This window comes from Xenopus laevis, chromosome 7S (assembly GCF_017654675.1).
Source record: "Xenopus laevis strain J_2021 chromosome 7S, Xenopus_laevis_v10.1, whole genome shotgun sequence".
In the NCBI taxonomy this organism is placed as follows: Eukaryota; Metazoa; Chordata; class Amphibia; order Anura; family Pipidae; genus Xenopus; species Xenopus laevis.
This window is the reverse complement of record NC_054384.1, coordinates 107,630,415-107,657,332: the sequence shown is the minus strand read 5'-3', so window position 1 is coordinate 107,657,332 and position 26,918 is coordinate 107,630,415. Positions and strand designations below refer to the sequence as shown.

Sequence of the window (26,918 nt, the reverse complement as noted above, 5' to 3'; positions counted from 1 at the left end):
ATGATAAATTTATATCTTCACAATCTGGTCTCATGTCTAGCTGTCATCCATCTCAAGATCTAGCTACAATCTCAAGATCAGCCATCTGTCACAGAAAATGTTCATGACAGCCAACAGTTGTCCTGGTATATTTATGCAATCTCAGTATCAGATCTAGATGACAGAACTGAAAACAGAATGTACTAGGATATACTAGAATAAACCAATTCTCTATTGTCTCAGCAGTCAGAGAATGATGCGATCACAACCCACAAACCCAACATGGTATAGGTGAAGGTGTTTCTTGAGAATATTCTTGTGCATTGTTCTTCCCTAGCATCTAGTTACTTTGACTATGTGTAAGTCTATTGTTGGAATTTCCTCCCCTCCATCATCTATAACACGTCTGCTCCATGAAGATGTGGTGGACGAGATGGGTCAAAGCTTCCGTAATTCAGAGGTTCCTCCAGAAATGCATTAGTCTCAAAGACACGTAGGTAATGTGATGAGTGATGCAACATGTTATGCACTTCTGTATTAACCAATGAGTGGGTAGCAGTAATTGTACTGCTGTTTAACTGAAAATACTATTTTAGGGTAATAGACCTAGTGATAAAGTTGAAGCTTTTATTACATTGGGTTGTACAATGAAGACTCTCTACTGAATGTTATCCTTGTCATTTTCATTTGGACTGTCTTAACAGTGTTTATACAGAAACCACAAAAAATTACATTATGATAAACTTGGGTTTAGGAGCTTCATTAATTCTGATGAAAAAATTGTAGCTCATTTGATTGCATTTGAAGCAAAATACATTTTCTGCTGCAGGAGCAACTTTACGGCAATTTTAAGCTAAACTATGCCATATACAGGTGTCCCTTATCTACTGTCCCAATATCTGGTTTTAGGGTAGGTCTCTGATTTACAGACACAAACTGTGTCCAGGAAGCCTTGGGTTCCAAAGTTTCCGTGTAATGGTTGACATATATTATCCTGTATTAATAAAAGTCCAAACCTGGATATCAGAAAAAACTTGGCTGGACTTCCACAGTAAGCGACTTGCTCAATGTTGTGTGAGCCCTGCAGTATGGGACCCGAGCCACATGAAGAAAAGTAATGTCGGGATCAGAGAACCTGGCTACAGGTGAAGAGCGATCTCATTGGTTAGGATGTTGGAGAAAATCCTGAGGCTCCTTGGAGGACCCAAGGAGAGCCTGGGGTTTGGAGCAAAATCTACTGGTTGGGCCAGAGGCTGTAAAAGAACCCTTACTACGGCAGAGTGTGTTATCTGTGAGTCAGATAGACCCTCCAACGCCATTGTACTATTTATATAAAGTTTGTTTGCCACAAAGCTCTGTGTATTTTATTTTCCCAGAGACCTCAGAGACCTCTTGGTGGAAGCACGGCATTGTAAATCCCAGTTTCCCAGTATCTTCCACGGCAAAGAGGCCAAGACTTTTGGGTTGGCCCAGGTAATGCGCCAGGTGCAACTGAGTGTGATCCTATTCTACAGGAGTGTGTCAAGAAAGGATAGTAGAGTAGGGTAGTAGTCTCAGATGCACTACAAAAAGGTCTCCATCAGTGCTGGGTGACTTTTAGGCTTCGCTCATTAGACAGGTACTTGGGTTGGACCTGTTATAGAAAGACTTCTGTGGACCTTGTGAGTTGAGCAGAAATGTAATAACTACTTCCAGTCTGTGGGTTCCATTGGGATAACCCCCAGCTAGAAATAAAGTTTTTGTGGAACCTTATGCCTTCCAGATTGAACTCCCAAGATCCAAACAGGAGTGGGAAACCCAAATACATTGTGAGTACGCAATATTTTATTCTTATGCAGCACATATACATTTGCATATACACTTCATGTAGGGAGTCTCTTTGCCCTAATGAGATTAAAGGATTATATGTGGTACCTGAGGCTTGGAAAGATGAAATGGCTTAATAAACACCATAAGGAGAAAAATCACTTCCAGACATCCCCAGATCAGATACCATGTCATACACCAGTGAAGATCCTTGACCCTGTCCTTTTCTCTAAAGAACACTTAGGGGGTTATTTATCAAATTCCAAAAATATCTAAGTATTTTCCGAAAACTACTCTGACCAAATTTGCATGGGTTTTTTCCCCTTGTTTATTAAGACATTTTTTCTGAAATTTCCTGTACGGAAAAAAAAATCGCGAAAAAATAGAATTGTATGAATTTTTCTGATTTTCCAGCCGAAAACTTCGGATTTTTGCATGAATCCTTGGATTACTGCACAAAACCCAGCACAGATCAGGATCACTTCGGGACTTTTCCCATTGACTTATATACAACCTCTGCAGGCCTGAGATGCCAGATTTTTGGATTCTGACTTTCTCCATCCTCTAATGGAATTTTTTTTCCACTAAACATTCGGATTTTATAGAAAAAAACTAGAATTTTTCAAGTATGTATGTGGAAAGCCCTTAACAGACATTCAGAAGCTACAGAACCAAAGCTAATGTCTGTTTCATGTACCAGTATGGGATCTGTTATTTGGAAACCTGTTGTCAAAAAAGTCAGAATTAAGGAAAAGCCGTCTCCCATTCTATCCAAATAATCCAAATTTTTACAAAACTTTTATAATAATAAAACAGTAGCTTGTACTTGATCCCAACTAAGATATAATTAATCCTTATTGGAAGCAAAACTAGTCTATTGTGTTTATTTAATGTTTACATGATTTTCTAGCAGACTTAGGGTAGGGACACACTGGGCGATTTGGGGAGATTTAGTCGCCTGGCGACTAAACGCAGCGACTTTTCACCCCGAATGCTTCCCCTCGCTCTGCGCCTGGCTAAAATGAAAAATCGCCTGCGCTAATCACACGCGGCGATTCGTTTTCCGAAGTCGCCCGAAGTTGCCTCACGAGGAAACTTCGGGCGACTTCGGAAAACGAATCGCCGCGTGTGATTAGCGCAGGCGATTTTTCATTTTAGCCAGGCGCAGAGCGAGGGGAAGCATTCGGGGAAGATTGGTCGTGGAAAGTCGCGGCGATTAGTCGCCAGGCGACTAAATCTCCCCAAATCGCCCAGTGTGTCCCAGCCCTTAAGATCCAAATTACAGAAAGATCCATTATCCCAAAAAAACCCTGGTCCTGAGCTTTCTGGATAACAGGTATGAAATATGGATGTGGAGGGCCGGTGGCTGGGGGGTGGGACCTTGGATGTCTGGGTGGTGGGTCCTTGAGTCCTGCCACAAATGCTGGTACAATTGAGCCTATCTACTTTCCTTCAGCCTGAATAAAAAATGAACATTGATACGTAAAAAGAAGATGCCAGATGCTAGTAACCAGCATCTAGACAAGGAAGCAGATAGGCTCACAAGTCAAACCAAATATGATGATAGTAAAAAGCTTTGAAAAAAATATATATTCTTTTTATAACAATGATTGTGCTCTAGGTGCTAATGGTACTTTAAAATAATCTTAATGTATTTGCATGTTTGGATACATATAAGGAACAAAGCCCTTAGTTCTGCAGGAGTGAGCACTTCATGCACTTATGAGATATATTTCAGAAGGAGGAGAGTAGGAAGGGCCAACAGGAACTGGTTTAGCTGGAGACTGATGGCTCCATCTACACCGCATGAAATGTCCACCTCCAGTTTCATGTGCTCGTTTTCTACCTCCTGTTCCCCAATCACACAAAAGTTTTCCGTTGCGCAGCCTCGTAGTGCCATAGATGTGGATATGACGCCTGTAGTAGAAAAGGACAAATATTTTTTAATAATTACTTAAAAAACCTATTGGAGTGCCAGAACTTACTTGTGTGCTTCCAGCGCCTGGTTGATAGATAATCAATACTAGATTTACACTATGAATCCCATATTCAATACAGCTGGGCAGGTCAACTATTTCTATGTACTTTAGTAGGCCAATTTTATCTTCACAACATGTTTAGGGGACAATTGTTCAATGGTAAATTGCAATTTTGTAGGACAGGCCTGGACTGGTGGAATTCCAGGGTTCAATAGTTGGCGTGTGTATTATTGGACTCAAGTAGCTCAATGAATGGTGTCAATGCACGCTTAATATTGCATTTAGACTGTACCTGACATGGTCATAAGGTATGAAATGCACATCTTCTCATCTCCAACACATTCCAGGGGTTCATTGGAGTGGCATGACTTTGTATTTATACCAATGCAGCCATCACACATGATGCCGTTTTTCAATGTTTTCTCTAGAGGCACTGAAAGAGAAAGAAACAAAGACAAAGGAGGCAGAAGGAAGAAAGAATGAGAAAGAAATACTATTCACATCCTTCCCATTTGCCCATCCCCCATTGGGGGGCAATATTTCTAGCAGAGCAGATACTTACACTTGGGTAATCCAGGATCACAGTTGTCAGACCTACAACAAACATTGCTCATTTTGACTCTGCCGTTAGGGATGCTGATACTCCCGGCTTTGTCACACATCTTTTTTGATTCGCAATGTCTGACAAACTGTTTAGAGACCTCCATCCCACCTACCGACACAAAGATGAACGTTACTAACAGGTAATCAAGGAAACAAACTATTTTCATTAATAATTTAATGTTATTGTCAGAACTATTGAACAACACCTGCAAGACTTCATCATTTAGTCTATAAAGGTCACCCAAAGCCAATGCTTATTGACCGTGATACTACTGAATGCTCCATGAATGTATCTCTTTGCTTGAAAATTAAATAAAAGAGAAAAAAGCCTCACAAAGCCAACAACAAAGTCCTTAATTCTGTATATAGCGTCCAGGGGTGGATTAATGGTGGTCTTGGCCCTGGGTCGGTGCCCTGCTCCCTCCCAGTCCTGCCCATGCTCACGCTCCATTCCAGCTCCATATCTGTACCTTGCCCTTCTCCATTCCATGGTCCCTGGGTTACCACTCAGGTGGCCTTGATATAGTGCATCAGCAGATGAGGAAGAGGAGCCTATTATTCCATCTTTCAGTTCTATTAATCTATTGTTTGACCCTGAAAAGCTTAGCTTTCGGAACAGCTGTCCAGGTTAAAACTGCTTGCCTGGTTTTCCAAACAAGGAAATCCGCACAGGACTCTCCATGATGGACACAACGATCAGCCAATCAGCAGTAGCTGCATCATGGCCCCACCTCCCAATGTCGTGCGCCTACCCCTGACCTCACCCATCCGCCCTGTGATGTCACCACCCGCCCCTTTTCCTGGAGTTCTACTGAAAGGTGGCAACACCAGCTATACTCTGTAAAGCCCTTAGTATGATGTACAGTCATATTATTATTATTATTATTATTAACATGTATTTATATAGCGCCAACATATTGCGTAGCACTGTAAAGTAAATGTGATTATACAACTACATCACATGAATTACATACATAGAATATATGGAGTAACAAACATCACAATCAATACAGGTACAAAAAGGTGAGGAAGGCCCTATGCATAGGCATACAGTCTAAAGGGAAGGGAGTAATACGCAAGGTGTGGGAGTGGGCAAGATCGAATTGAGTGGGTGAGAAATGTGGTATTGCGTTTGATAGTTAAGCAGAGTGAGGGTAGGCTTCTCGAAAGAAGTGCGTTTTCAGAGATTTCTTGAAAGTAGAAAGGTTGGGAGAAAGTCGGACAGACCGTGGGAGAGCGTTCCAGAGGAGGGGTGCAGCCCTTGCAAAGTCTTGAATGCGAGCATGTGAGGAGGTAATGAGAGAAGAGTTGAGTAGCAGGTCAGTAGAGGAGCGTAGTAAGCGAGTGGGTGAGTATATAGAGATGAGTTCAGAGATGTAGGGTGGGGCAGAGTTATGAAGTGCTTTGAAAGTCAGTGTCATTAATTTGAATTTGATTCTGAAAGGTAACGGAAGCCAGTGCAGGGATTGACAGAATGGCGAGGCAGAGGAGGAGCGGTTGCTGAGGTGTATGAGCCTCGCAGCAGTGTTCATTATGGACTGGAGAGGTGACAGTCTCTGGAGGGGGAGGCCAATTAAAAGAGAGTTACAGTAGTCTAGACGCGATATGATGAGAGAGTGAATAAGAATTTTGGCAGCGTCTTGGGTGATAAATGATCGTATTTTGGATATGTTCTTTAGGTGGAAGTGACAAGATTTAATAAGTGACTGGATATGAGGAGTGAATGACAGGGCAGAATCTAGGATAACCCCAAGGCACCGGGCCTGGGGAGAGGGGGTGATAGTGGAATTGTTAACTATGATGGATACTTCGGGGATGCTACTGGTGTTAGTTGGAGGAAAGAGAACCATTTCAGTTTTAGAGAGGTTTAATTTAAGGTAGCGTTGTGACATCCAGGTAGAGATAGCGGACAGGCAGGAGGAGACGCGAGTTAGGAGTTCTGGGTTGAGATCAGGAGATGAGAGATAGATCTGAGTATCGTCAGCATAGAGGTGGTAGTGGAAACCATAAGAATTTATTAATTTGCCAAGGGAGGAAGTATAGAGGGAGAATAGTAATGGTCCCAGGACAGAGCCTTGGGGAACTCCAACAGAAAGAGGTAGGGGAGAAGATGCTACTCCATTGTAGGAGACACTGAAGGAACGATTGGTGATGTAAGAAGAGAACCAGGACAGGGCTGTGTCACGAAGGCCAAGTGACTGGAGGGACTGGAGGAGGAGAGGGTGATCTACAGTGTCAAATGCGGCTGAGAGATCAAGCAGTATTAGTAGTGAGAAGTGATTGTTGGCTTTAGCTGTTAAAAGGTCATTAGTCAGTCGAGTCAGGGCAGTTTCCGTGGAGTGTTGTGGCTTAAAACCAGATTGTAGGGGGTCCAGCAGGTTATTGTCAGAGAGGAATGAGGTAAGTCGGTTGTAGACTAGGCGCTCAAGTAGTTTAGAGATGAAAGGTAGCAGAGAGATAGGTCGGAGGTTGTTAAGATTGGAGGGATCAAGAGAGGGTTTTTTCAGAATGGGGGTGACAAGAGCATGTTTTAGTTGAGAAGGAAACAGTCCAGTTGAGAGGGAAAGATTAAATAGGTGAGTTAAGGCTTTGATTAGACACGGATTGGTATTGCGGAGAAGTTTTGAGGGAATTGGATCAAGCGGGCAGGTGGTAAGGTGAGAAGAGGCCAGAAGCTTTGAGACTTCCTCATCAGTGGCAGGGGTGAAGGAGCACAGGAGGGACTGGGGAGTGTGGAGGGAGGGTGGTGGAAGTCTAGGGGGGTTGAGTAGTGTAATGTCCCTTCTGATAGTGTCAATTTTGTTTTTGAAGTGCTCAGCAATATCTTGAGCAGAGACAGATGTGCATGGAGGGGGTGGAGAAGGGGAAAGGAGAGTGTTAAAGGTGGAGAAAAGTTGTGCTGGTTTTTTAGAAAGGGAGTTAATGAGTGAAGTAAGTATGTTTGTTTGGCTTGGAAGAGGCTGGTGTTAAAGGAGCGCAGGGCAGATTTGTAGCTCCAAAAGTCTGATTCTGAACGGGATTTGCGCCAGCGACGCTCAAGTGCACGTGAGTGTCTTTGGAGCGCTTTTGTATGAGCAGTATGCCAAGGTTGAAGTGGCTTGGGTCGAGAACGTTTAGTTTTTATAGGAGCAAGCTCATTTAGGGCAGTGGTGAGAGTACTATAGTAGACAGAGGTAGCCACATTAGGACATGAGATGGCTGAGATATTAGAGTGAAGAGAGTCAAAGGAAGAAGAGAGATGTGACACGTCTATAGCTTGCAAGTCACGGTAAGTACGTGTTTGGGGAATAGCAGGGGGTGAGGAGGGAGTTAGTGAGAGTTGAAACCTCTCATATGAAAAAGTTTGGGAACCCCTCTCAGCCTGCATAATAATTTACACCACTTTCAACAAAAAAGATAACAGCGGTATGTCTTTCATTTCCCAGAAACCGAACTGGGTTGTTTTCTGAACAAAGATTTTTAGTAAAGCAGTATTCAGTTGTATGAATTTGAATGCATGTAACTGCTCAATACTCATTACTGGCAACACCAAATTGGTTGGATTAGCTCGTTAAGCCTTGAACTTCATAGGCAGGTGTGTCCAATCATGAGAAAAGGTATTTAAGGTGACCAATTGCAAGTTGTGCTTCTGTTTGACTCTCCTCTGAAGAGTGACAGCATGGGACCCTCAAAGCAACTCTCAAAAGATCTGAAAACAAAGATTGTTCAGTATTATGGTTTAGGGGAAGGCTACAGAGGTTTAAACTGTCAGTTTCAACTGTAAGGCCACAGGCACAGTTGCTGTAAAACCCAGGTCTGGCAAGGCAAGAAAAATACAGGAGCGGCATAGGCTGAGGATTGTGAGAATGTTACAGACAACCCAAAGATCAGCTCCAAAGACCTGCAAGAACATCTTGCTGCAGATGCAGGTGTATCTGTACATCGTTCTACAATTCAGCACAATTTGCACAAAGAACATCTGTATGGTAGCATGTTGAGAAAGAAGCCCAAGAAAATATATAAAGTCCCAGGTTCAATTGTATTCACGTTCCTTAGCCGGCTTTTACTTGTATCCCCTCAAGTCCAAAACACAGTACCTATAACAGAAACCAGCGCCAAAGGCACAGGACAAGACAAACAAAAATAAAGGGTAATATTGTTTGGTATATAACACCTCTTTTTTGTGCTCAAAGGATGTTACTTAATTAACCACATAGGGGCAGATTCATTAAGGGTCGAATTTCGAAGTTAAAAATACTTCGAAATTCGACCCTCGAATTGAAATCCTTCGACTTCGAATATCGAAGTCGAAGGATTTAGCGCTAATCCTGCGATCGATCGAAGGATTTTTCGTTCGATCGAACGATTAAATCCTTCGAATCAAAGAAGGATTTTAATCCAACGATCGAAGGAAAATCCTTCGATCAAAAAATCACAGGCAAGCCTATGGGGACCTTCCCCATAGGCTAACATTGACTTCGGTAGGTTTTACCTGCCGAAGTAGGGGGTCGAAGTTTTTTTTAAAGGGAAAGTACTTCGACTATCGAATGGTCGAATAGTTGAACGATTTTTCGTTCGATTCGTTCAATTTCGTTCGAATTCGAACGAATTTAACCAATTCGATGGTCGAAGTACCAAAAAAATACTTCGAAATTCGAATTTTTTTCATTCGAATCCTTCACTCAAGCTTAGTGAATCGGCCCCTATGTGTAGACTCTTCCTCACCACCACCATAGGTGATATAAAAGAGAGAGACAATTATTATGTCTACACTCTCCTTAAAATAAACTTGGGTACTCACAGAGTATATTCAAATGCATGTAAGAAATCGCCTCGATATCGTAGCACGCCTCCCAATGCGAGCTGAACATGATGTGTGTGCTGGCTATTTTTTTAATTAGGGCCACATTCCATTTTCACATCTGCTGAACACCCCAGCTCGCATTGGGAGGCGTGCTACGATATCGAGGAGATTTCTTACATGTATTTGAACATACTCTGTTTGTGAGTACCCAAGTTTATTTTAAGGAGAGTGTAGACATAATAATTGTCTCTCTCTTTTATATCACCTATGGTGGTGGTGAGGAAGGGTCTACACATAGTGTGGTTAATTAAGTAACATCCTTTGAGCACAAAAAGGGGTGTTATATACCAAACAATATTACCCTTTATTTTTGTTTGTCTTGTCCTGTGCTTTTGGTGATGAGAAAGAAGCCCTTTCTGCACTCACACCACAAACAGAGTAGCTTGTTGTATGCAAAAGCTCATTTAAACAAGTGCTTGCGACTGATGAGACAAAAATGTAGTTACTTGGTCATAACAAAAAGCACTTTGCATGGCGGAAGAAGAACACGGCATTCCAAGAAAAACATCTGCTACCGACTGTCACATTTGGTGGAGGTCCCATCATGCTGTGGGGCTGTGTGACTAGTTCAGGGACTACTGGGGCCCTTGTTAAAGTCGAGGGTCGGATGAATTCAACCCAATATCAACAAATTCTTCAGGATAATATTCAAGCATCAGTCACAAAGCTGAAGTTACGCTGCAGGGGTTGGATATTCCAACAAGACAATGACCCTAAACACACTTGGAAATCTACAAAGACATTTATGCAGAGGGACAAGTACAATATTCTGGAGTTCCCCGACTTGAATATCATGGAAAATCTATGGGATGATTTGAAGCAGACGGTCCATGCTCAGCAGCCATCAAATTTAACTGAACTGGAGAGATTTTGTATGGACCAATGGTCAGAAATAGCCACATCCAGAATCCAGACACTCATCAAAGGCTATAGGAGGCGTCTAGAGGCTGTTACATTTGCAAAAGGAGCTCAGCTAATTATTGATGGAATATCTCTGTTGGGTGCCAAAATGTATGCACCTGTCTAATTTTGTTATGATGAATATTACATAGTTTCTGTTAATCCAATAAACTTTATGTCACTGCTGAAATACTACTGTTCCCATAAGGCAAGTTATATATTAAAAGGAAGTTGCTACTTTGAAAGCTCAGCCAATGATAAACACAACTCCAAAGAATTAAGAGGGGTTCCCAAACTTTTTCATATGACTGTATATCCATTTGTATGGTGTATATCCATAGGACACCATTGGGGATGAAAATTAAATAGCTCTTTCAGTCTTGCTTGACTTTAGTTAAATGTCTTTTTAAATCTTAATGTTTGAGATTACCATATTATCACAGTATTAATGACTAATGATTAATTACTCCCTCTGCACAAGTGACTGAATGGCATATTTCCACCTCAAATGTTGCCTCTTCATAGAGGTTAAATGGCAGGTGCTCTGAATCTGAAACAGTTACTGAAGAATTTCTGAGCAATAAATTCCTACGAGAGCATGCTTAGCCAGACCGCCCAGTATTAAATGAAACATGGATACACAGATGAACCTCAAGAAATTCCCTTTGGACCAGCCATTTACAAATTGAGGAATTGGACACCAAAAGAGGGCCCCAGAATATTAAGAGAGTAGCCCATACTCAAAGGCAAATAGGGTAAAATTATAGGGTGTGTGCTTAATGAATTTGTTGGATATCCCTTCAACTATAACAGAGTGACAGTTATGACCATGTATTTATTATTATTAACATGTATTTACATAGCGCCAACATATTGCGTAGCACTGTTTATAAGCTTGAAATGAGCCCAAACAAATATATGGCCAAAAATGGGTCCTATGCTATAGACCTGGGATCCCAAACCTTTTTTACCCATGAGACACATTCAACTGTAAAAAGAGTTGGGGAGCAACACACGCATGAAAAAAGCTCATAGAAAGTGCCAAATAAGGATACTGATTAGCTAATTAGTAGCTCCATGTGGACTGGCAACCGGCAGAAGGCTCTGTTTGGTAGCTCACATGGTATTTATTCCTTAAAAACTTGCCTACAAGCCAGGAATTCAAAAATGAGCAACTGATTTGAGGCCACTGGTAACAACATCAAATAGGTCTGTGAGCGACATGTTGGCAAAAATTTGCAGCAATTTTTTGACACCCATTGACTTTAATTTGCACAAAAAAGTTGGCAAGAGAAAATTGTCACAGAGAAATTTTTTTTGACATCCATTGACTTCAATGTGTTTGGCAAATTTTTCGCTTTCACAATTTTTTTTCGGAGTATCGCAATTTTTTTCAGCGTATCAAAATGGGACAGATTTGCTCATCAATAATAATAGGATTATATTGTAGCAAAGTCAATAGGCACTGGCCTATACCCTTGCTTTCAAACCTGTTCAATTGGGAGCCACTGGCCCACCTTAAAGTGGCCCATAGACGTTTTGTACGAAGTTCGGTGCTTCTATAGTGGGAGCCGAGCAGACCGATATCGGCAGAAGACTCGGATATCGGACGGCTCATTGATTGGGCTGGCCAGAAAATTTTGATTGTGCACCTTTGAAGGCACCCGAACATTCTATTGTTTCTCCCTGTATATCTGACGAAACAGCTCTAACAGTTAGGGGCCGATTCACTATGGGTCGAATATCGAGGGTTAATTAACCCTCGATATTCGACTAGGAATTAAAATCCTTCGACTTTGAATATCGAAGTCGAAGGATTTAGCGCAGATAGTTCGATCGAACAATCGAAGGATTATTCCTTCGATCGAACGATAAAATCCTTCGAATCGAACGATTCAAAGGATTTAAATCCAACGATCGAAGGAATATCCTTCGATCAAAAAAAGTTAGCCAAGCCTATGGCGACCTTCCCCATAGGCTAACATTGACTTCGGTAGCTTTTAGATGGCGAACTAGGGGGTCGAAGTTTTTTTTAAAGAGACAGTACTTCGACTATCGAATAGTCGAACGATTTTTACTTCGAATAGTTCGATTCGAAGTCATAGTCATAGTCATAGTCGAAGGTCGAAGTAGTCCATTCGATGGTCGAAGTAGCCCAAAAAAAACTTCGAAATTAGAAGTTTTTTACCTTCGAATCCTTCACTCGAAGTTAGTGAATCGGCCCCCTAGTATTGAAAACAAACGATCTTTCCTTGGAATTGTAACGTCTATTGCCACCTTTACTTGGGGCTCTAGATATTTAGGGCAATGGCATATGGGGCATTTTTTTGCCTGTGGGAAAATTGTGCTCCCCAAATGTCATTATAAAATGTAAAAGTATTTTTGGGGGCTTGTTGCCATCTCCCCGTGCTCAACAAAGCATCCATTTAGTACTACCCATAACCTTTTGGAAACAAAGGAACACCAATGTCTACCAAGGACGTTGACTATAACTTAACAGGGTATATGAGGGATTGTTCTGGGTTAAACCTAAAATCCCAGCCAGTTTTACGGGTTGACCATGCCAGTTGTGGCACCTTATATCCAAGGCTTGTTATGTTCTTCAAAAACAAGGAATTAGCCTTTATTACGCTATAGTAATTATTTGTTTATTATAAACCCTCCAGTACAGTTGGCTTCCTGTAACCACGTCTATTTCAGGCCCAGAATGACCAAGGAATGTCCTGTTATCTAAAGCAGCTGAGATATGGACAGTCAGAATGCTAATAGATATGTCTGCCAGGAATAGATATCTGGACATAAATAGAATATCTGGTTCTGTTGCAGCACTAAAGACAGACTTTACTGCTAATACCCCCCTACATTTCTGCTTGGCACAAACAACCATTGGTTTGTATTAGAACTCAATGTACAGGGACACTTGATGGGCCATTAACGTCCACAAGTGCAGTTGCGCTTGTATAAATTTCACTGCAGTCAGGTGCACATAAAACCTTGTTCATTAACTTAGGTACTTGAATTAAAATGCACTCTTTGTACTTCCATGTAGTTGTACTTGGTATGGGCTGGGAAAGCACTGTGATAACAGGTATAGTAGGGAGAGATGGTGTCTATAGTAACAGTGGATAATAGTCTCTGGGAAGGGAGTGTGACTGTGGGATAGCAGGTATAGTAGGGAGAGATGGTGCCTATAGTAACAGTGGGATAATAGTCTCTGGGAAGGGAGTGTGACTGTGGGATAGCAGGTATAGTAGGGAGAGATGGTGCCTATAGTAACAGTGGGATAATAGTCTCTGGGAAGGGAGTGTGACTGTGGGATAGCAGGTATAGTAGGGAGAGATGGTGTCTATAGTAACAGTGGATAATAGTCTCTGGGAAGGGAGTGTGACTGTGGGATAGCAGGTATAGTAGGGAGAGATGGTGTCTATAGTAACAGTGGATAATAGTCTCTGGGAAGGGAGTGTGACTGTGGGATAGCAGGTATAGTAGGGAGAGATGGTGCCTATAGTAACAGTGGATAATAGTCTCTGGGAAGGGAGTGTGACTGTGGGATAGCAGGTATAGTAGGGAGAGATGGTGCCTATAGTAACAGTGGATAATAGTCTCTGGGAAGGGAGTGTGACTGTGGGATAGCAGGTATAGTAGGGAGAGATGGTGCCTATAGTAACAGTGGGATAATAGTCTCTGGGAAGGGAGTGTGACTGTGGGATAGCAGGTATAGTAGGGAGAGATGGTGCCTATAGTAAACAGTGGATAATAGTCTCTGGGAAGGGAGTGTGACTGTGGGATAGCAGGTATAGTAGGGAGAGATGGTGCCTATAGTAACAGTGGGATAATAGTCTCTGGGAAGGGAGTGTGACTGTGGGATAGCAGGTATAGTAGGGAGAGATGGTGCCTATAGTAACAGTGGATAATAGTCTCTGGGAAGGGAGTGTGACTGTGGGATAGCAGGTATAGTAGGGAGAGATGGTGCCTATAGTAACAGTGGATAATAGTCTCTGGGAAGGGAGTGTGACTGTGGGATAGCAGGTATAGTAGGGAGAGATGGTGTCTATAGTAACAGTGGGATGATAGTCTCTGGGAAGGGAGTGTGACTGTGGGATAGCAGGTATAGTAGGGAGAGATGGTGTCTATAGTAACAGTGGATAATAGTCTGTGGGAAGGGAGTGTGACTGTGGGATAGCAGGTATAGTAGGGAGAGATGGTGTCTATAGTAACAGTGGGATAATAGTCTCTGGAAGGGAGTGTGACTGTGGGATAGCAGGTATAGTAGGGAGAGATGGTGCCTATAGTAACAGTGGGATAATAGTCTCTGGGAAGGGAGTGTGACTGTGGGATAGCAGGTATAGTAGGGAGAGATGGTGTCTATAGTAACAGTGGATAATGGTCTCTGGGAAGGGAGTGTGACTGTGGGATAGCAGGTATAGTAGGGAGAGATGGTGCCTATAGTAACAGTGGATAATGGTCTCTGGGAAGGGAGTGTGACTGTGGGATAGCAGGTATAGTAGGGAGAGATGGTGCCTATAGTAACAGTGTGTTTCTGCTTCCAGTGCCCTTTTCACAATATCATTCTGTTTACTCTAACACAGTAGGTCAAGGTCAGGTCCCAGACATGAATGTCTACAGTTGTGATAACAGAAACTTGCAACATCCAGTTCTGTCTAAGGAAAATCAAAAGCATCCCATGCACTGAATTACTATCATGAATTTTCTGCAACCACTTGGGCCTTGAGTGAAGATGAGGTTTTGATACATATCACCAGCTTGTTTTGGTTCTGGTGGAGAATACGGGCTTTGTATTGTGAGTGCTCAGCTGATATACCTACATACATGGCTTGTAAGTCTGCACATACCCATCTCAGTGACTGTGTAGGATGAAACACAAACATCATCGCTAGATGGACATCTCTTTGAAGTTGAAATTCCAGAACAGGAAGGTCCTTCAACCCCAACACATTGGATACAGGAAAGGGAGTAACCTGCGAGGAATTTTGAAATGACAAAGAAGAAATGATAAAAATGAAATAGTCACTTGTAAAAGTGTCTTTACTGTAATGTGGCCTAGTTCAGTTCAGTAGCACTGAGGTACAACCTCCCAAGGAACCAAAACATAGATGTTTTGGTGGATCCGTATGACGTCACAAAAGGGGCGGGGTGAGCAGCGTCTATAAAAGACGGTTTGACAGTGTGACCGGCCGACCCGATACCTGCGGGAACCGCGGGTCAGGCGGGTTCGGGCCGACCTCACACACTTCTTTGCGGGTGGCAGATGGGTGGGGGTTGAGCTCTTCTCTTGAGGTAAACCCGATGGTCGCGCGGGTATCGGTTGTCGCCCGCACATCACTAGTACCTTCCCGTGCCTTTCATGTCAGCACTATAATGTTATAATAAAGGGAGCTGTAGTTCTGCACCCAACACAGGGGACCAAAATAAAACTCAAAGGTAGGGATGCCCCCTTTCCGTGGCCTGTGATCCGGACAGGGGGCGGAGCCATGACATTAGAGGGGTGGACCAGTGATGTTGCTAGAGGTGCAAGAGATGTCATGGAGGTGGGGCTATAAATCGATGATGGCCACGTCAATCAAGGGAGATCCCGCCCAGTTTTCCTTATTGTGAAGACTGTCTTGACCTGGGCAGCCCTTCTGAAAACTGGGCTGTCCGGGTCAAATCCGGACAGGTGGCAACGCTACTCAGAGGCTACCATACGTGTATGCCCAAAAATGTGATCTATTATCTAAAATGTCCCTGTGGGAAAGGATATGTAGGCAAACCAGTGGGATGGTAGGGGAAGACTTACTGAACACCGTAGCTCTATATGTAACGTCCAATCTAACGTTACCTCCATAAATCTGGGCAGAGTTTAAACACACTGGGGCTCATTTATCAACACTGGGCAAATTTGCCCATGGGCAGTAACCCATAGCAACCAAACAGATTGCTGCATTCATTGTTCTACTTACATCTGGCTTTAAAGAGCTAATCACTGATTGGCTGCTATAGGTAACTGCCCATGAGCAAATTTGCCCAGTGTTGATAAATGAGCCCCAATGTATCCCAATTACTGTGGCAGGTGCTGGAGGAGGTAAAAGTAAATCAAACAAATTTGGATAAGAAACTCCTGCAGAGGGACTTATATTGGACGTAGAGGCTGGATACAATGTCCCCTAAGGGCCTGAAGGATTATTTGGGGTTTAATTGCTTTCTGTCATTTCCATTTGGTGTATTAACATGTTCCTTTTTTCTTTTCAGCTATGGAGAAGGCATGAAATGTGAATTATACAAGTGAGATGGAGACGTCCTTCTCCAAACTAGTCAGTGAGTAAAGAATACAAAGTACCTCTTGGTATAATGAATAGATAATTCCTTGATTGTATTATAAGTTAGTTGATGTTTTCACAAGTGAAATACATTTTTTTTTAAAAAAATAGTCAAATAATAATTCAGTCGGGAACAGTTCCGTTGTGTAAAAATAAAAGTTTCATACTGATTTTTACAGACAATTATAGGAATATCAGTATAAAGCACTTATTTTTACACCATGGAACTGTTCCGGACTGAATGAACTTGAGTTGTGACTTATTGGACTATTTTTTTTAAAACAAATTATTTCACCCCAGTAGGGGGCACTGTGTTGTTTCCTATAAAGTGTCTACAATCTCACTGGTAAACCATCACTGGGGATTGATTTATAGGTTTATTGTTTATTGATTTATAGGCTTCCAACTTTCCATTTCCCTGGGGCTCATTGACTCTGTCCATCTTTATTATGGAAGACTCTCATTTCTATCAGTTGGAAGACTTCCGAAACATACTTACCCTTTAAGCTCCTGCTGAGAATAATCTCTAGGCACAACATTTTTTCATGTGACTAAACAATACCACCGGAACTCAATTTATCACCCAAAAGAAACTGATTTTATTTTATCTGCAAACAAAAGCAACATTTTTTGAGCCAAATCTATTGTTATGGAAGTCCGGGAAGCAATTCTTTGTATTTTATATATATATATATATATATACATAATATTATTATTCTTTGTATTTATTTCTATAATTGGATAGAATGACTCGCTTCCAACTTTCCGTTTCCCTGGGGCTCATTGACTTTGTAGCAGTGAAAATAATAATCCGTCCCTCTTGCCAAGATATTAAATATGATACAATATAAAAGAGAATTGAATCCCTAAGGTATCATGGGAGGAAATTTAGAGGATGGTGTTTTGTAGTGGGATTTGGGGTTTGTAGTGGGATTTCTCTGTGGTTGGGGGACTCGTTGACTGAAGTCTCTACTTAAATGGGGTTTCCTGAGGTTCTAAGGGTTTCCATGGTGTCCTGGATGGTTCTGTTCTGAGTGGGAGGAACCAGAATAACAAAAGTGTTATCACTAATAACTTTCCTTTGCACACGGCAAGGGTTGGGATTGGTAACGGTTCCATTTGGCTGCTGTTAGGAATTGTGCAGCTGTAAATATCTTGCTTGACATTATATTGGCTTTTAAACGATTGGCCTCTAGAATTTAAGATGCTATGTGGTTGCTAGGGTCAGTGACCCCGTCCCGCCCCACCAACAACAAACAGGCAAACCACATATCTGTTTTATTCTTATTTTGTGTAAGTCTTTCTGGGAGTTGTACTTCAACAGCAACTTAAGGGCTGCACATTCTGCACCACTAATATGAATTGTTACACTAGCAATCTTACCATATTGTCACCATATTTCTCTTAATGCCGTCATCTTGCCTTACTGTCTTCGGTTACTTTAGTCATCATTTTCTCCACTGTCGCAATGTTGCCCTACTCTCTCTATCTTGCCCAACTATTGATAATCTCTTGCCTATTTAAAACAGGTAAACATTAAATAAACCCAATACGACTGTTTTGCCACCAATATGAAATCATACAGCCTAGTTACCATCAAGTCCAAGGGACTGTTTTACTATTACAGAGAAAAAGAAATCATTAAAAATGGACCCATGGTAGATGGTCTTACTGTTTTTTGGAGTTTTCTGGGGAAACTATTCCATACCTGTACTTCTGACACCTTGCCTTACTGTCTTACTTAAGGTCTGTTGGGCTTAATGAAGTCGTTTGCACGTGGATAGGAAACTGGCTACAGGATCGGGTACAGAGGGTGGTTGTTAATGGGACATTCTCTACTTGGAGTAAGGTTCTTAGTGGGGTCCCCCAGGGCTCAGTATTGGGTCCACTTTTATTTAACTTGTTCATTAATGACTTAGGGGAGGGTGTTGTAAGTAATGTATCAGTGTTTGCAGATGACACAAAACTATCAGCCCAATTAATTCCATCCAGGATGTGGCACTTGCAACAGGATCTGGACTAACTGGCAATCTGGGCAGCTAAGTGGCAAATGAGATTCAATGTTGATAAATGTAAAGTCCTGCACCTGGGATGTAACAATATCCACTTATACCCTTAATGGGACTGCACTAGGCAAATCCATAATGGAGACGGAGCTTGGAGTCCTTGTAGATAATAAACTTGTCTGTAGCAAGCAATGCCAGTCAGCAGCATCAAGGGCAAATAAGGTGTTGAGTTGTATTAAATGGGGCAGAGAGTCACGGGAGGAGGGGGTCCCACTGTATAGAGCACTGGTAAGGCCCCATCTAGAATATGCCGTACAGTTTTGGTCTCCATCACTCAAACAGGACATTATTGTATTAGAGAGGGGACAGAGAAGGGCAACTAAGCTGGTAAAGGGAAAATCTTAGCTATGAGGAAAGACTGGCCATATTGGGGATGTTCACACTGGAGAAGAGGCGCTTAAGGGGTGATATGATGACTATGTATTAATAAAGGGGACCAATTAATAATCTCTCTAATGATTTATTTACCAGTAGGTCTTTCCAGCTGACACAAGGTCACCCATTCTGATTAGAAGAAAAGAGGTTCCGGCTAAATATTGGGAAGGGGTTTGTTACAGTGAGAGCTGTGAAGATGTGGAATTCTCTCCCTGAATCAGTGGTACAGGCTGATACATTAGATAGGTACAAGGAAGGGTCGGATGCTTTATTCACCAGTAGCTCCTCCCAGCAGACAGGAGGGAGCCAATGAGATTAGAGGAGGGAAAGGGGTGTTACAGGGAGAGCAGGGAAGTGAATCAGTGGTACAGGCTGATACATTAGATAGGTATAAGGAAGGGTCGGATGCTTTATTCAGCAGTAGCTCCTCCCAGCAGACAGGAGGGAGCCAATGAGATTAGAGGAGGGAAAGGGGTGTTACAGGGAGAGCTGGGAAGTGAATCAGGGGTACAGGCTGATACATTAGATAGGTACAAGGAAGGGTCGGATGCTTTATTCACCAGTAGCTCCTCCCAGCAGACAGGAGGGAGCCAATGAGATTAGAGGAGGGAAAGGGGTGTTACAGGGAGAGCTGGGAAGTGAATCAGTGGTACAGGCTGATACATTAGATAGGTATAAGAAGGGGTTGGATGGTGTTTAGCAAGTGAGGGAATACAGGGATATGGGAGATAGCTCATAGTACAAGTTGATCCAGGGACTGGTCCGATTTCAATTTTGGAGTCAGGAAGGAATTTTCCCCCCTCTGAGGCAAATTGGAGAGGATTCAGATGGTTTTTTTTTTTGCCTTCCTCTGGATCAACTAGCAGTTAGGCAGATTTGAAAAAAAAACACTAAAAACTAAAAGGTTGAACTTGATGGACGTGTGTCTTTTTTCAACCTTACTTACTATGTCTCAATCTTTCTCAACTGTTGCCATCACTTTGGACTCTCTTCATATTGCCCTACTGTTACCACTTGCCATCATTTTACCAACTTTCCCTAGTGTTGCCACATCTTTGTTGCCTCCATCATGCTTCGCATTTGCAGTCTTCTTGCCCAACTGACTCCATCTTACCCTCATGTTCTACTGTGAATATCTTGCCCTAAAATGGCATATTTCCTTGTACTATTTTCATCATCTTTTCTTTTCAGCTATGGAGAAGGAATAAAATGTGAAGGGAGGGGTGTGTGTATGGGGCTGGGTTTTCATTTGGAGGGGTTGAACTTGATGGACTTTGTCTTTTTTCAACCCAATTTAACTGTTACTATGTAACTATTTAAATTATACAAGTGAGATGGAGACGTCCTTCTCCAAACTAGTCAGTGAGTAAAGAATACAAAGTACCTCTTTGTATAATGAATAGATAATTCCTTGATTGTATTATAAGTAAGTTGATGTTTTCACAAGTAAAATGATTTTTATTTAAAAAAAATAGTACAATAATAAGTCCACAAGTCACAACTCAAGTTCATTCAGTCCGGAACAGTTCCGTGGTGTAAAAATAAATGTTTCATACTGATTTTTACAGACAATTATAGGAATATCAGTATGAAACACTTATTTTTACACCACAGAACTGTTCTGGAAGGAATGAACTTGAATTGTGACTTGTGGACTTATTATTTGACAATTTTTTTTAAAAAGAAATTCATTTCACCCCAGTAGGGGGCACTGTGTTGTTTCCTATAAAGTGTCTACAATCTCACTGGTACACCATCACTGGGGGCCTGAAACGTTTGATAGTGTGTCGTGAGCACCATGCAATTAAGTTGGGATCACCTAATTGGCGGCACAAATCCAAATACAGGTATAGGACCTGTTATCCAGAATGCTCGGGACCTGGGACTTTCCAGATTATGGATATTTCTGTAATTTGGATCTTCATATCTTAAGTCTACTAGAAAATCATATAAACATTAAATAAACCCAATAGGCTGGTTTTGCCTCCAATAAGGATTAATTATATCTTAGTTGGGATCAAGTACAAGTTACTGTTTATCCTTTTATTTGGATAACATGGAGTCTATGGGAGACAGCCATTCCGTAATTCTGATCTTTCTGGATAACAGGTTTCCGGATAACAGATCTCATACCTGTACTGGTGTTCTATTTGTCACAAACATTAGTTCAGGAAAAAGCTACTTGTAGCAGGTCAAGTTGGTGTCATCACATTTCAATAAATAGGGCTTTTCCTGAACATATGTCTTTCCTGATGCTTTAAGAAATATCTATGATTGAAAGTTTTTTCCAAATTCCTCATTTTTTTGAGCAGCTATGAACCCTTTATTATCTGAAATGCCTGACACAGACAACTGAGGTGGGAGGGGTTTGTTTATACAGAGCTCATTATCTTTGTTTTTTTAAAAAAAAAAAAAACTCTCCTGGTACAGGAGCAAGAGAAAGAGGAAGGAAGTAAACGTCAATCAAAATAATTATCTGTTCATTGATTTATAGACTTGCTTCCAATTTTCCGTTTCCCTGGGGCTCATTGACGTTGTCCATCTTTATTATGGAAGCCCCTCATTTCTATTAGTTGGAAGATTTACAAAACATACTTACCCTTTAAGCTCCTGCTGAGAATTATCTCTAGGCACAACATTTTTTTATGTCACTAAACTATACCACCGGAACTCAATTTATTACCCAAAAGAAACTGATTTTATTTTATCTGCAAACAAAAGCAACATTTTTTGAGCCAAATCTATTGTTATGGAAGTCCGGGAAGCCATTCTTTGTATTATTATTATATAATATTATTATTCTTTGTATTTATTTCTATAATTGGATAGAATGACTCGCTTCCAACTTTCCGTTTCCCTGGGGCTCATTGACTTTGTAGCAGTGAAAATAATAATCCGTCCCTCTTGCCAAGATATTAAATATGATACAATATAAAAGAGAATTGAATCCCTAAGGTATCATGGGAGGAAATTTAGAAGACGGTGTTTTGTAGTGAGATTTGTGGTTTTGTAATTGGATTTCTCTGTGGTTGGGGGACTCGTTGACTGAAGTCTTTACTTAAATGGGGTTTCCTGAGGTTCTAATGGTTTCCATCGTGTCCTGGATGGCTGCACATTCTGTACCACTAATATGAATATCTCTCAGCATTGTCCTGCTGTCACATTTTTTATATTTCACTATCTCTAGCTTGCCCTTAAATGGCATATTCCCTTGTACTATTTTCATCATCTTCGCCTACTGTCACATCTTGCCCTACTCTTGCCACGTTGTCTTACAATCACCATTCTACCCTTCAGTTATCATCTTCCCCAACTGTCTCCATCTTCCCCCACTGTCACCATCTTTTCCTACTGTCTCCATCTTGCCCTACTGTCTCCATCTTGTCCTACTGTCTTCATTTTGCTCTACTGTCTCCATCTTGTCCTACAACTGTTATCTTTTAACATTTCCCTATTAAGCCCAACTGTCTCCATTTTTCCTACCACCACATCTTCACCACCAGCCTTGCCCTTGCAACCTTGCCCTACTTTTGCCAACCTAATTCAATGACACCTTCCTACTGTAATAATTCCTATGCAGTGTGGGCGCCCGCTGCATTCTTTCTTTGACGTGCGCTCGCCTCTTTTGGGTCATTGTTATTGTGCACATGTGTGATTTATCTGTTCTTGACCTTGCCTGTCCCTGACCTTGTCTAGTTTGTTGGCCTGTTTCGGACTACTACTATTTATTTTGTGTAAGTCTTTGTGGGTTGTTGTACTTCAACAACAACTTAATGTCTGCTCATTCTGCACCACTAATATGAATTGTTACAGTAGAAATCTTACCATATCGTCACCATATTTGCCCTAATGCCGTCATCTTGCCTAGAAGCACCAAATTTGCCCATGGGCAGTAACCCATGACAACCAATCAAATGGCTGCATTCATTGTTTTACCTGCAGCTGGCTTTAAAAAGCTAATCACTGATTGGTTGCTATAGGTAACTGCCCATGGGCAAATTTGCCCAGTGTTGATAATTTAGCCCCACTGTCTTCAATTACTTTAGTCATCATTTTCACCCACTGTCTCAATGTTGCCCTGCTCTCCAGAGGTGATCCTGGCCCCTCCGCCGCCTGATGCAGCAGCAGTTGCTGGCGCCCCCCTCCCCCATGCGCTTACCTTTTTGTGCCTGAGGGGGTCCACGAGGGCCGGCAGAGAGGGCCAGTACGCTAGCGCAGAGAGCCTAACTGCACTCTTTGCGCTAGAAGAGCCGAATTTTCCGTTTGAAAACTGGAAATTCTGCTCTTAAAGTACCAGGAGCGGTATTTTTGCCGCCTCCGGGTAGCCAGTGGGCCGCTGCCTCCGAGGAGACTGCCTCAACTCGCCTCATTGGCGAAGCACCCTTGCTGCTCTCTCTATCTAACTATTGAAAACCTCTTGCCTACATAAACCAGGTGAACATTATATTCTTAATACATTATTTGGGGGAGCCAATCTGTAGGACCAGCTGTGCTTAGTAGTATAGAGCATGTGCACCATGTGAGCTCAGCAGCTTTAACATATATGGGTTTGGGTGTGGGAAATCCTTTGGGATGTTAAAAATAAAACCTTATAACCCAGAACTTCAATTATCTTGCTCATTGAGACTTTGTTGTTATGTGACCCATTATTATTATTATTACAGTTAGAAAAGCCAACATGAGAGACATGTGCGCCCTATACTTGTGGCTGTTTTGTGTCTCATTATAACTAGGGGAGTTGGGAGAGACGGTGTCTTTAAAGCTTTAGACAGTCATATTCTGTCTCCAGAAATGTCTGTATCATCCCATTCCTGTAAGGAACAATTGTTTTCTTGCAAACGAGCTGGGGAATCGCTAGATTCAGCTCATTCTGATTTTATTTAAATTATGGATGGGTGTAATACAAGGGTTCACTTACACTGAAGAACACAATATATTGCTGACCTCTTATAATTTCTAATATATTGTTTGGGGGTGTATTGCTGGTACGTCTGCTAATAATTCAATGCTTTACCTGCTTCCTACTCTTGTCCGATCTTAACCCACTCCTCTAGTCTCACCAACCTCCCTTAAATGGACTGTAAGCCCAGCCGTCCCACAGCGCCCCCTAGTTTTCCATAGAAGTTGCCAAAAAACCATAATTATAGATGGAAGAAAATTCACCAATGAGAATTCTACTTCATTATAAATGCAAAAAAAACCGACCAATAAGAATTTGGATTCCCGGCACCCTTGCTGTTATCTTACATATAGAGATAATAGTTGAAGGAACAAAGAACAGGGAGTCAGATTGATACAGATCAGCTGGGATTCTCATTGGAGGATTTTTTTGTGCATTTTAAAGCAGTCGTTGGCCGTGTAGATTTGAGTTTTGGAAATGTTTTATTGTGCAATATTGCTTTAAGAATACATTCCTGATGTTGCTGGACTACAGCTCCCAGCATGCCTCAACCTTCATTATATGTTACATTATTCTGGGATTTGTAGTCCAGCAACAACTGAGGATTTACTACATACCCCCCCCCAACTACCCTGTTTTCTGCGGGACAGTCCTGATTTTGACAGTCCCAGATTTTTATTGAAATTTCCAGAGTTTCTCTTTCATCTCCTGCACTGATGCCAGAAAAAGATTACCGTGTTTCTGAAACTTAAATAAAATAAGAGGCTTTTTGGCTCAGGACACTCAGCGCCTGCACTTAGATACATTTGTAAGTACTAAGGATAAGCAATTCTTTTGGAAGAATCGAGACACACAACTTGAAGGGCAATGTCAGCTTCATTAGGACAAAAAAAACATGGCCCTAAAATTCGCAGAAATTTGTTTCATAACCGGCCGAGTTTTCTAAAACGGACATGATAAATGGAGGGTGTGGCCAACAAATGGGCCGCTCTACATGTGACAGATCTTTTTGTCCGTGAAATGTAACCCTAAAAAACGGTGCCTTTATTCAAACACAGAAAAGATCTTTCACAACTATTAGTTGAGGTCTGACTAAATGTCAGAACAACAAACACAATTTTGAGAGAAAGAAAAAGAAACCCCACCAATAGTTATGATTCTAAAGTTGTCCAAAAAATTTTACAAAAAGATTCAATTTGAGCACAAGAGGATTACTAGGAACGCCGACGTACGTTTCGCTGAATAGCCTTGACAAAGCTATTCAGCGAAACGTACGTCGGCGTTCCTAGTAATCCTCTTGTGCTCAAATTGAATCTTTTTGTAAAATCGATCTATTAATAATAGTCTGGCTGGGTTCTTTCAACGGAAGTGGGGGCAAGAAAGCTTTGGGTCAAATCCTCTCTTATCCTATACAACCTCTTGTAATCTTCCTTCTATTCTAAGGGGCCGACGGTTTGTGGCTTTTTAGGGTTATCTAGCCTCTTGTAAACATCTAGGGCAAGCTAAATACCAAGGCCACAGCCCCGGTTACCCTGTCCTGCCTTATCTTTGTGGTGTCCCAGGCTCTAGAAAAAAAATCAGGTAGCTAGTTTATGGGACAACTCCACCATCTATTCTTTCCAATTTCTACCATCTAATTCTTTGGATTGTGACTGCATTTTTTAACCCACTACCATGTTTGGTCATTTTTTATAAAAAAAAAAAAAAAAATTTTTTTTAAATCAAAATCTTCTTTTGGGTCTAATATTCTAAATTATTGCACTGCACTTTACTTAAATAATGAATTTTTCTATCTTTGGATGAATTTATAGCGGCACTGGCACTTTATAATCTTATTATAATTCTTTAGGAACTATTGTCATTAAATAATTGTGGTACATCATTTTTTAGAATTTTTTGGACAACTTTAGAATCATAACTATTGGTGGGGTTTCTTTTTCTTTCTCTCAAAAAAGATCTTTTTGTCCCTCATTTTCATATGTTGGGAGGCATGTTACTACCTCTTTAATCTGATGCTGCTTCCTTATCATGACCCCGCTCCCCTGTACCGACCCTATTCCCCTTCCCAAAATACCCTTTTCCTGCTGACCCCTTAATCTTAATCCTGATCCTACTTGTTTATTCTGACATTCTCCCCTATACTGACCCGTCTCCCTATACTTGAGTAACCTCAACCTCTTTATTCTAACATTCACCCCAACCTTATCTTTGCTCCCCTATCCTGAGCCTGCTCCCTATTACTGAGATTTCTCCCTATCCTGACCCCTCCCTACTACTCTACTTGTACCCAGTTCCCTTTAGACCCTGATGCCTTTGTGTAGGCTTTGCCTTGTAGAAATGTAAGTAAACACCATCATGTGCCAAGTCTCAGAGTATCTGATATTTACGAGACATGCAACGGACCTGCTATTTATTCCTGTGCCCAGTGCTGGAATTAATCTGCAAATAGAATGTACCCAGGGTGACTGCACGCCACAATTCTGCACTAATTCCCATATAACAATTAGAAGCCCACTATTATCATTCACATTAATTGCCATTTAAAGATAAATATATATATACAGAGCAGGGATATGATTGTGATACTGCTAAACTACAACTCACAGCCTGCCCAACCTGCACCCCTTTTGCTGTTGTTGAACTACAGTTCCCAGTATCCTCAGGCTGCCGGCATAGGCTGCACAGTGCATTTTCAATATTAGGTTGCCAGCATTATATTTTATTAAAGAAATTAATTTTTTTATAATTTTTTAGCTATAAAATAGGGCACTTACCTTTTGCTATACAAGTCGATAGGATGTAGGTTAATACCAGTGCCAAGCCCATGGTTAGCAGCTCCCAGAAGTGCAGTGTAATATGGTCTCTTCTCAAAGATCCAGTCTGTTATGTCAGGGGCGTGGGCTGAATGGAGATTATTTCTGGGGAGGGAGAATCAAAGGGGAAATTAAAGTCATACTCCCAGAACATAAAGTAATCCTTTTCTTTATCCATGTTTTATAGCATTCTTATTTTCTGTCAGTTGAATGTGTCTTATTTAATTCAGTGGTTCATATTTCACATGTGTATATATAAATATACAGCTCCAGGGCAAGGTATTTTGACACCCTATGCAAGTGCTTCAATCCGCACCCTCCCCTCTCCGTGGTGCCG

The 26,918-nt window shown here is 41.5% G+C and overlaps 1 protein-coding gene across 1 annotated transcript; it reads right to left on the bottom strand.

Annotated features, from left to right (window-relative positions):
- Nucleotides 1–3,356: 3,356 nt before the first annotated feature.
- Nucleotides 3,357–26,648, bottom strand: LOC121396611 (phospholipase A2 inhibitor and Ly6/PLAUR domain-containing protein-like). Its single transcript, XM_041571718.1, has 5 exons — nucleotides 26,543–26,648; nucleotides 14,964–15,089; nucleotides 4,327–4,476; nucleotides 4,057–4,197; nucleotides 3,357–3,702 (listed from the first exon to the last, which is right to left on the bottom strand). The coding sequence occupies exons 1-5, from the start codon at nucleotides 26,592–26,594 to the stop codon at nucleotides 3,506–3,508; spliced, it is 666 nt and encodes a 221-aa protein (XP_041427652.1). The 5' UTR covers nucleotides 26,595–26,648; the 3' UTR covers nucleotides 3,357–3,505.
- Nucleotides 26,649–26,918: the final 270 nt, after the last annotated feature.

Excerpts from the sequence above, each read along its gene's own strand:
- LOC121396611 (XM_041571718.1), bottom strand. The coding sequence starts at position 26,594 with ATGGGCTTGGCACTGGTATTAACCTACATCCTATCGACTTGTATAGCA. Across the intron at positions 4,198-4,326 it reads TGATCCTGGATTACCCAAGT|TGCCTCTAGAGAAAACATTG; the intron begins GTAAGTATCTGC and ends TTTCTCTTTCAG. Across the intron at positions 3,703-4,056 it reads ATACCTTATGACCATGTCAG|GCGTCATATCCACATCTATG; the intron begins GTACAGTCTAAA and ends TTTCTACTACAG.